The 11,683-nt window shown below is 39.4% G+C and overlaps 1 protein-coding gene across 1 annotated transcript in view; it reads right to left on the minus strand.

Moving 5' to 3' along the window:
• The window catches only part of SLC4A4 (solute carrier family 4 member 4), a 278,229-nt gene extending 267,033 nt beyond the window's left edge, over positions 1-11,196 (minus strand). Inside the window, exons 1-2 of the mRNA XM_081813147.1 lie at positions 10,201-11,196; positions 9,773-9,846 (exon numbers count right to left, since the gene is read on the minus strand). Coding sequence (XP_081669273.1) covers positions 9,773-9,846; positions 10,201-10,292 — 166 coding nt within the window. The 5' untranslated portion in view covers positions 10,293-11,196. The remainder of the gene's footprint in view (positions 1-9,772; positions 9,847-10,200) is intronic.
• Between the last annotated feature and the right edge of the window lie 487 nt (positions 11,197-11,683).

Below are 11,683 nucleotides of genomic sequence, written 5' to 3' on the forward strand. Positions count from 1 at the left end.
AAAACACGGCCAAAAAAAAAAAGATTAGTCCTTTCAAGTTAGTAATTACCTAGAAGTAAAAAAGGCCTCAGGAATTCTCTGAAAATGTTTCTCTCTTACAATCATAGAAGGACAAGTTTAAAGATTTATTTATTTATTTGAGAGAGAGAAAGAGCACACGCGAGCACATGTTGGGGAAAGGGCAGAGGGAAAGCATCTCTAGCAGACTCCCTGCTGAGTGCAGAGCCCGACTGGGGGGCCGGGGGCGGGCGGGCTTGATCTCATGACCCTGACATCATGACCTGAGCCCAAACCAAGAGTCGGACGCCCAACTGACTGCATCACCCAGGCACCCCTAGAATGACAAGTTCAAATCCACAACCAACCCTTAGTTCCATAAACTGCCCCAAATATGAAGATGTTCTGGCTATGACATCTGTCCTCCACTAATCACCACTGATCACTTGGAGAAACAGTAAACAAACTTTTAGTCTTTCCCTCTATGTGCTCCATTACACGTAACCAATTAAGATATTTAGAATGGTTATAGAATTTTTAGAGCTAAAAAGGATCTTAGAGAAGATACAGCTCAACGTTCTCACCTTACAGACGAACGGAGGAGCCTGGAGAGGTTAAAGTGATTTGCTGTGGCAACACTGACAGGAACTAGAATAACAAGGACAAGGACCCAGACTTTCTCAGGGCAGTGCTCATCCCAAAAATGAAGAGCTTATGAATAGGCGAGGCCAGCCAGGCTGTTTTCTTCTTCCTCTGGCCTTTTCATAAGCTCTTCCAACACCTTTCATTCTCCTCCTCTTAGTTCTTCCCACTTTCTGTTCTTCCAGGTGCTTCTTCCAGTTCTCATCCATCTCTCTTTCCAAGGTCCCTTCTGGCTCCAGAAGGTACAGACCTCAAACCTCCACAAAATGGCACAGGACTTTCCTAAATTGCCCATAGCAGAAACCCAGAAGCAATCACTTCCATGCCTCCTTCTGTCCATCAGCAGTTTCTGGCAATTGAATCCATTTGTCTCCACCTCTTTTGTCCCTAGCCTAACCCAAAATCGTCTCTCAGTCGAATCCTAGCAACAGTCTCCCCACTTTTATCTTTGTCCTCCTGAAATGCTTTCTCCATGTATCAGCCAAAGGGATCTTCTTTAAAATGCAAATTTTGGGGCACCTGGGTGGCTCAGTCAGTTAAATGTCTGCCTTCGGCTCAGGTCATGGTCCCAGGGTCCTGGGATCAAGCCCCGTAGAGGGCTCCCTGCTCCGTGGGGAGCCTGCTTCTCCCTCTCCCACTCCCCCTGCTTGTGTTCCCTCTCTCGCTGTGTCTCTCTCTGTCAAATAAATAAATAAAATCTTTTAAAAATAAAAAAATAAAATAAATAAAATGCAAATTTTGTCTGGTCACTTTCCTGCTTAAAACCCTTCTGCAATGGCTCCCCAGTGCCCACTCAATACAATCCTAAATCTTTAGCATAGCATAAAAGGCCATGAATTAACTGGGCCCTATCCACCCCAGGCCACTTCCGCCTTCTTCACATGGTCCAACCATATCATTCTCATTTCCACTTCTCAAATACTTTGGGTCTTCACACATGCCTGCCCGTGATGCTCCCATTATCCTTTCATCCTTTAGGGCTCAACTTAATGTCACTCTATGGGAAATATATACCTCTGTTTCCCACATACACTCACCCACGTACATGATACACTCTCTAAATTATCGTATCAACCAACCTTGTCCTTAGATAATGACTGGCTTATTTACTGAACATTAATTGTGGCCTTAATTAGAATATGTTATCATGTTCAAGGATACATGAGGGCCTGGAAAAGCAACATATTAGAGTTCATATCTGCAACTGTTCTTAACATTTTGAGAAGCTTAAAGCAAAAAAAAAGCACCATGTGTCAGTTAGTTAGTAAGAAGAGTTAACAGAGATACTAATCAACTAATTTGTTGATTACCAGGTATCAATATTAGCATCCTGCAATCACAGCAACCACTGCAAGAGAGTGGCATCCCCTGGTAATAAATTAAAGGCAGGGAACATGTCCAAGGGAGATGGTACCTTAAATTTATAGGGTTCATCCTGGGGATTTCAAATTAGTTTACTTACACTCCTAGCAAAACTAGAAGATAGGGAGGCACAAATGCTATTTCTTTGTAGAACAAAGTGATATTGAGAAATTAATTTGTCAACGGCTTAATGCCAATATCGAAGTATTTTTCAGGTATCACCCAAGAATCCTCAGAGCATCTCTGGTAGCTAGATAAGATAGATTACTAACTGCACTTTGCATAAAGGAAATGTAACCACATAAGCATGAGTGGCCTCATGTCACCCACAAAGGCAGGGCAGAGCCAGAAATAGAAATAGGTTCTAAGACTCCTGGTTCTCTGCTATGCTCTCTAACCCACAGCACAGACTGAATAAAAGTACCTGAACAATCAGATACTGATCTAATTTGCCAAGTACATGTATCCATTGGCTTCAGTTATGAGCTTTCATTCTACATCCAAGACATTTTCTCTATTTCTTCAGTAGGGATAGAATTAGTTGTTGAAAACTGAATAATCAGCTGGAGGTGGGGTGGTGATTTAACTAAACGACAAATGTGCAGTTCTGGCCCTCTAAAGCTGATATGTTGGCCAATATTACTAAAATCCAAAACCTACTTTTTTTCCATAAGCTTTGGCCTGCTAAAAGTTACTGAGAACTCCACCATGAAAAGAGTCAGTAAAATAATGTCTCAAGAGGCTTAAGTAGGGTCTATTCTCCCCTCAAAGTCAGCGGAGAATAAAGAAAGGTGAACACACTGGATACAGCACTGCCTTCTAATTCTAACTCCCTGGAAAGGTAAAAATTAACAAGATTTAAAAGCTTTTGCAGCTATTCAGAGAAGGGAGTTATTTAAGGCACATATACTGCTGATTCAATGCATGTCACTCACCACCCTCCCTTCCTTCACCTCATCCCACCTGGCAATCAGCAGCCTCAGGGGCACAGTGCTTGGAACCTCCTGGAAGCTCCTGTCATGGCAGGTTCTCACCTCAGGCCCCTAAATGCTATCAGCCGAGAAAGTAAAATAAGATGTAAAAAAAATAAAATAAAATCCCACGAGGAAGCTCACACAGCAACAAGAGCACCTCAACTGAGCTTTAGTCAGCGTTATCCTAGTTTTACTCTCTCATCAGACCCAATTCTCAATTCCCCCAATGATTCTGAATCTTGTGATGACAGAAATGGCGAAATATTTAGCTCAGGTTTATTTCTATACTATTGCATAATCTCATTTAATTGGCACCTAAATTATATAATAACCAATAAAGAAGAGAATTATTCTAGTTCAGGCTGGGTGGGGAGGAGGAATATATACATCTCATAGAAAATAGTTTATATACACGAGATAGATAGAGAGATCGATCATGACCCCTGAATCCTCTTCATTGGTGGAAAATACCATGCACTTAAATCTGTTTTCCAGAAGAAGCAATTTTACAGGCTTCATTAGCCAATGGGCACATGCTCATATTATAACCTGTATACAATTAGAGTTAATATGCCTCTTCTTGGAAAAGAAGACAATTTTACAAATTAGGGGCAATATGTATCAGAGTAGTCTAACCATGAAAATCAGATCTCACACCCAGAGCATAAAGTGAACCATAACGAGTCCAAAGAGAAATAGACAGCAGGCCTTGGGAAACTTCACTTGACCATTCTGCTTGCCCTCTCCAATACAAGAAGCAAAAGGTAAGTGTGGTTAGGAAGGCAAAGGATAGATGTTGGTAAAATGAACTAAGCAAATAAACAACATTTAGGCCAGTTAGAATTTTTGGAATGATAATCCTTGAAAATTATTGGCAAAATTGTATCAACCAGAAAGAAAAAGTATAGAAAGTGGTGCAGTGTAAAGCACCCCTATTCCCAATGCCAGGTACAGCAGCAACATCGTTACCAGTAATGATCAAAAACAGTTCTATGGGAAATGGCACGTTCTATTAGTCCCATTTTCCAGAGTGAGAAACTCAAAATCCAAACTGCAATTTGCTCCCTTCACTTATGCAATGATTCCACAATCGATGAGACAAAAGTTTTAAAACTTATATTCCCAAACTGATGCTTAGCCACTCAGCTTTAACAACTTTAACAACTGTTTTAATTTTAAAAATGAGATAATAAAAAAATATATATCAAACAATATGTCCCCAAAATAAGGATCAAGCAATATGTTTCAAAAATATGACCAGATAAAAAGCTTCTAAAAAGAAACTCGACCTACAGACAAAATTGCTGCAAGTATATTATTTCAGAATTTCTGGATCCTTCCAAAACACAACCCAACTACCAAGTTCAATTTCTTATGGTTTACTGTGGAAAAAAAATGTAGACATCTAGGACAGAAAGTGTCTTCAAGAGGGCTTTAGCCCATACTGTACTACTTGGCGAATTCTCTACAGCTGGAAAACTCTGGGAAGGAATGGCTGATTCCAGTTTCAAAACCCATGGAAATACCATCAGAGTCCCTTGAAATTAAAGAAATCTATATGCAAATATTTAACTTCACTGATGCAGCAGGTGTCAAATAGCTTCTGAGCTAAGTGTTGCCTGCTTGAGGGACTCTGGTGGGCTTTCAGCTGAGGCCATGATGAGAAAGCAGCAGGGCTGAGAAATATCTGTATGGGCACAACCTGCTCTGGGAAACCCACGTTGCTGTTCAAATATCAACCCTTACACACCTCACCACATTTCTTTAAAGCTCTCCAATGGGTGGGTACAGGTTTCTTTCAAGAAGGTTTTTCCTTCAGCAATATTTGCCTGAGTGTTTCCTCTGTACACACAGTTTCTGAGCCATCCAAGCGAACAGCAGAGAAGAGGTCAGCAAAATGCAACCGGACACTTATAGCCAGCGCTCAGAATAGCCTCAGCTCCAACTTGACCCCTCCCTTCCCATCTGATAGGTTTTCATTCACTCCTTCTTGGCAATTACACTTTTTACCATCGTAATTATTAACAAATGTCCACCCGGCCCCACTTTCTCTTTAGAATATTACCTCCTCCAATACACATAAATACGTCATCATGATATCCTCTAGTGAAAAATAGGGTTAAGTCATTATGATTTCATGTCGGTAAAATGTTGAGATCCTGACCTCCAAAAAGACAAACGTCACAATTAGTTTAGTCTCTGTCTTCAAGAGAGGAGAAGGAAAGAGAATAACACAGACATGTTTTAGGGGGCTCTTTTACTTATCAATATAGATATATATATAAACAACAAAAATATGTCAATGATCACTGCAGAATCAAATAGCAGTAATAGCAAGGACAGGATTTTTAGAGGCTATGTTGTCTCATGTGATTAAGAGTACTACGGGAACCAAATTTCTGACTAAAACTTTAAACAAAGACTTTAGAGGATTATATAAGGTAATTCTGCATATACTTTACTTAGTTTATGTTATATATTTGTGTATTCCATTCTTCCTTTTAACAAATATTTAGTAAACATCTACTCTGTTCCAGACCCTGCTCTACTTTTTTACTTTTATTTCCCTAAAAATAATCCTCCCATAAATTCCACGGATTTTTAACAATTCTCACTCTTAAAGTCCATCAGTAGACATGGGAATTTGTAAAATTATTCTTCCATTTGGACAGATGGGAGCACACTTCCTTCTGGACTCAGTTTTCAATGGAAGAGGAAAACTACCACAATCTATCATAATAGCTTTGAGAGCACTGATCACACTTCAGAAACGGAGATACGTTTCATTCAGCCAATATTGTCTTGCTGTATTTTATGCTTCCTGAGTTGCTGGTTAGACTAATGTTCAGAAAAGGCCCCTCCTCACAAAGTCAGAGTTGCCAAGGCTTGCTGGGAAGTTACCTAGCTCTGCAGAGCCAAGGCCTTATCTCAAAGGATAAGGTGGAGTTTGCTCTTTTCCCCTATTGCGAAATATGAGAATATTAAGTAATCTGTTTATATCATACAGATCCAAAATCTTGGCTAGCTTTTTTAAGGATAAAACATCCATAGGATTTCCTGTTTGGAAAAAGCTACATGAGACTTTCTTCCGATCTCAACCTTGGTTCACCCAATAAAATTTGGCAATTTCCCCCAAGTGCGTTTGAAATGAAAATTTTGTGTAATACCTCATGGCCAGCATTTCTGGGTCATTCTGATAATGTCAAATTTCTCATCTACAGACCAATCCTGTGGAAGTGCCTGGTCTGGAGCTGGAGTCTTCTGGTATAGAAACAAGTATGAGTATCTGAAACTTTGAAATTTTTAAATTTGTTTATCCACAGTAACCCCTCTGTGACTAAAATGTTAACTTTATAAAACTATACACATATACATATACATTGATATAATATAACCAATGAAAGAACAGATATAAAAGCTTCTCTTTATTTTAAAGATTAAAATTGGCACTTGGTTGCCTTTTTTAAAGAGGATCTCTTTAAATCATTAACACAAATGCACATGAAGGAAATTATGTGAAAATGAGGTTTAGGTCTTTAAATATATCCCACATAAATTCATTATTTAAACAGAGGATGACTCCTCTTCTGACTCACTCTATTCTTAGTGAGCTTTGCAGATGATGGCTTTCTATTGAGTTTTTAGACCACGGATTAAGCATCATGCCACCCACTGAGAGTAAAGTTGAACCAGGTGAACTGAGGGCGTGGTTGGAAGTCTCAGTCTCTCCCCTTCAGAGAACTACAGCAGAAGGAACCGTGTGAGAGCATCTAGCTCTCCTCACCTTCAGGCTGAGCTGAATCTGATTATCACAAATTAAGGGACCCTAAGAAGAATTTTAAGAGCATGAACATTCCAAAGTAACTACAGCTACTACTGGACCTTAGTCACACTCATAATCACTTATCAGGAGTATATCTTATTTGTGCAAATTATTTCAAAAAACAAAATTTTAAGTTTTCTTTTGCCAAGTGTGCTGCATTATACTTCAACCATGTTTATCCTAGAAGCAAGAGAAATTACTTGGATAAAAGGAAACATTTGATAATATAAATGAAAGGTGTTCCAGCTCCTTGCCCTTTGGATTCTGATCCTTAAAAGCGGAGCATTTACTTCTGCCATAAATGTACCAGAAACTCAACTACTTCAGAACAAGATAATGATTTGCTTTCCTCTAAATACACCCTTCTTTATGCAGTTAAAAATATGAGAGGGACACATGTCCTTGTGGAAAACATTCCCGCTCAAACTATGAATCCTTATTAGAGGTCTTGACAGTTTTCATTCTCAAACACTGAGACCACGACTAAGCCATAAACCTTCCATTTCAACTTCTTGATACTTCACCTGGAGTTACTATAAAATCTAAGTGATCCACCTCCACCAGATAAAGCAGGTGAGAAAAATGGGAGGGTCAACTAAGAGGGCACTAAATTAGAAATAAACAGTCCCTATAACTGTAGTTTCAAAACCTGTACCGAAGGGGCGCCTGAGTGGCTCAGGTGGTTACATGACTGGCTCTTGATTTTGGTGCAGGTCATGATCTCAGGGTCCTGAGATGGATCCCCACGTCCAGCTCCACGCTCAGCGTGCAGTCTGCTTGAGATTTGCTCTCCCTCTGCCCCTCCCCCTGCTCATGCTTTCTGTCTTAAAAAAAAAAAAAAAAAAAAAAAAAGACTTGTACTGTAGAAGAGCCTGCACTGTTGGACATTCTCCACCAAATAATGACACCAAAGCAACCACCCTATAGGGTCTTAAAATGCAGGAACAGGCAACTAGCTAAACATGCCTCGAAAGAAGTGTCATCAGCTCCGTTTCCAATCAACATGAAAGATAATCTTAGAACAGAAGTCTTATCAGAATACAAAAATACACAATATCCATGTGGCAAGTTTAATCGTCACAAAGCCAAACAATTTTACAGATGTTTCTACCATATTTTGTTGTCTTTTTGTTTTTTCTTAAAGAAACTCGACTACAGATTTGTCTGCTATTCATTACATTGTTATTTTAATTTTGTGCTTGAAAATCAAGGGAAGTACTTTAGGAAATAAACTTGTTAGTCAAAGTCTTAAGAACCCCATGTACAATACCCTATCACAGTAGAGTGCTGTCAATCCTACAGACCTTACAAACTCAAGAAATGATTTACAGCTCCTGTGAACTTAGCTAGAACATTATTCTCAAGGAAAACACACACATGCACATACACACACACACAAAGAGGACATCTCATTCCCAAGCTTTCTCACTGATATTTCTACTTTAATTGTCCCAAAAGTATATATTCACTCAATCCTACAATATTTCTTACATTCATATGCTATGACTTGAAGATCCTTATCTCCTCTTTGACACTGGGACAGTGACAGAGTCACCACCATGGAGACTTAACACCAGGGGCACAATAATCTTAAAGACACAAGTTTTACTATTTTGCTCGCACTAACTTGACATTTTCCCACAGTCATGTTGTAAAAGTGCAAGGAACCAATAAAACAATATGAAAGAAAATACTGTAGTTTCCTTTTTCCTAAGAAACTTAGGCATCACATTCTTATTAGTCAGAGTCAAGAGCATAAATGGACCTTCAAGTGGCTCGCTCCAGGAGAAGTCTGAGCATTCTTCTCAGTCTGAGGGAAGGAGGGCAGTGGGGGGTGAGGGGACTATACATGCTCAGAAGAAACTTAGTAAGCAAACGTGAGAAACATCATCATGGCCACACTATGCCGACTATTCCAGGAGGTACAAGAAGGCATCACGTGCCCAGGACCTGGTGTTCAGTCTGGTTGAAGAATCACTCCGGACCACACAATACCCACCTTCCTTCTTCCAACCCCTCCCCTACACTGGTCCAAGTTTTTGGAATTAGCATTAAATGTTTACCAAATGGCACCAACCAGACTAGAGTTCCCAAAACACATATGAATTGTCTCTCAGGTGATTTTAAAAGGAAGAATATATGACACAGTTCACTTGCAAGTTTCATTTAACTTTATGAGTACTGTCCACAACTCTGATTATTTTTTTAAATCTCATTGTAAGTATTAATTATATCTTGTATATCTGTGATATCTTTATAATAAATATTAATTGAGCCCTGTTTTCTCATTATCAAATAAATAGAATTATGCCCATATTACTGATAAGTCAAGAGACAAGAGAAGAGGGGCACACTGAAAGCATAACAGCACCAACTAAAATTTAACTCTTATTTGGTTTTTAACAGGCACTGGGCAACATTAACAAAAGAGGTCCTGGAGGTTTTTCAAGTAAAAAAGTGTCCATCATTTCCTAATGGAAACTCATCCATGATTACCCCTCTTTATAACCGCGGTTTATACCCATTTTTCCTGCAACAATGATATCATTCTCCTTCTGTAACATCTGTTTCTTTACCCTGCAAGCTTTAAGAAAGAATATTAGAAGATGCTGCCAAATACATTTATATAAATCTAGCAGCTTCTTTGAATTAGTCATCGCAAGGTGGTAACTAACATGGAAAATATTTATTTTTTGACAGAAAGGCACGGCTAACATAGGCACCTGCTTCAAAGGTTAAGACGCCTCCCCCCCTTTTTAACCATGCAGGACCACACTGATTCAGATTCTAATGGTCCAGTGAAGTTCTTAAAATTACTTTCTGTGTTGAAGCAAAATGTGCAGACTAATAAAACCCCATAGAAAAGCTTAAGTTTTTAACTTCAAAAATATAAGCTATATGAAATGCATGAGTGCTATTATCTACAAAGACATAGGTATATGAATATACACTTCCCCAGACCCATAAAGCTCACCTTCTACTTCTTCTTCATCACACACATGCTTAAGGAAGGAAGCCCCTCTGTCCAGGACAGCTTCATCCTCCATCCTATAGTAATAAAAAAGAAAAAAAGAATGCTCAGACTTCTCCTGGAGCGAGCCACTTGAAGTAGCCCAGCTTCTGGGCAGGTTAACCTGCACGCTGGTGTTCATGTTAACAGGGCAGAGCCACTCTTCCTCTGGTGTCTGTTACTCCTTCACGCAGCTCCTCTCATCTGGTGCTTGAGAATATGCCGGTCCCACATAGCTTCAGTTCTAACCTTGAGAGGGCACCCACATGGACAGGTGAGAGAAAATCATCTCAATCCTATAGGCTGGATGCTGGGGGTTCTCCCTTTGGGATTCGCAAAAAGGAAAAAAAAAGAAAAAGAAAAAGATGAAAGCAAGAAAAAAAAAAAAATACCAAGAGAGGAAGTTTGGTTTGTCTGGAGTGCTCGTGATGATCGTTTGTGGAAATCCAGCTTCAGTGCTTAGCTCTTTAAACACCCACTGCATAAAAATGTATACCCTCACACACACACACACACACACACACACACACGCACACCCACCCACACAAGAAAACGACAGGGAGTTAGGCTAGTGCACAGTGGGAGCCTAGCTTCCAGCCAGCCTCTTAATACCAGCACAGCCCAGTACTCTCTGTTGAGTGGCAAGCTTTGAGTCACATGTTGGCCTTACGGAAATCTGACATCTGAGGATTATCCAGCAACCCGGCTTCAGCAACAGTCACATATCTATATGCCACCCATTCATTCATTTTCCACATTCTTATCACCCGTCTCTATGTATATCTGTCCTGTTAACTCTTCCCTGAAGGGCACAAAGTTCTTCAGTTTGTAGCCACATTATGCTGTCCTCCTGTCTCCTTACATAATAGGTTCTGCTCTGCAATTTCATATGCTAAATAAGACCTCAGAATCCATCTGAGTAATGACAGCGTTTTTATGGCCTCCTGATGCCAAACATGTTTCTTAGTTTATAGGATGAGTTAAGGTTTAGTTCCAAATTCTGGGACTTCTTTTCATTGCATTAACTTTGACGTGCAGAATTCCATGAACTCTATTTATAGTGAAAGCAGAAAAAAATCCCGAATTGCTCAAATGCGGCTTGTGTCACACCGGTCTAGAAACAAAGAACTTTCTCTGGAGACAGCTGCTCTATGTCATACCGTACATAAGCTCTGCCAGAGAACCAAATGTTCACTCTGTATTCGATTCATCCAATTATATGCTCAGGCACTGAATATTGTAAGTCTGTGTTCCATATTGTCCGTATAACTTACTCTTGTGCTTCAGATATCTGTTATAATCTATGTGGATACACACTGAATTCACATTTTCCTCTTTTCTATTTTAGGAGCATATCCATCTTGCAAAGCAACCATCTGAGCGTAAAAAAGTCAGAAATTGGGTATCAGGTAGACCTGGGTTTAAAAAATCTAGCACTACCTCTGAATATATATATCACCTGGAGCAAAGTATTTAATTCTTTGAGCCTCAATTTTTCCACCGCTGAAATTGGGGGTAACAGTATCAACAGTGCAGGACTGCTTTGAGATTCTTATTAGGTAACATATGTGAAAAGACCCAGTTTTGTGCTTTGCACCTACTACATGTTTAATAAAGATAAGTTTCCTTCCTTTATTTTTTCCTTCTTTCTTTTTACCCTAACCTTTACTGGTGGACAATGCTATTGAGAAACTCATTACCTTTGGACACTTGCAGAATATCTTCTTTCAGGGATATGGCTCTTATATGCAATTTCATCCTGATACATATCTTTTTCCTTCTCTATACTCAAACTAAAAATACAAAACTAAATGCAAATAGGATATAGATCAGCCTTTGGGAATATAGTAGAAAAGAAAATGCCTTGAACACTTG

This window comes from Leptonychotes weddellii, chromosome 2 (assembly GCF_054177405.1).
Source record: "Leptonychotes weddellii isolate Sample4059 chromosome 2, ASM5417740v2, whole genome shotgun sequence".
NCBI lineage: Eukaryota > Metazoa > Chordata > Mammalia > Carnivora > Phocidae > Leptonychotes > Leptonychotes weddellii.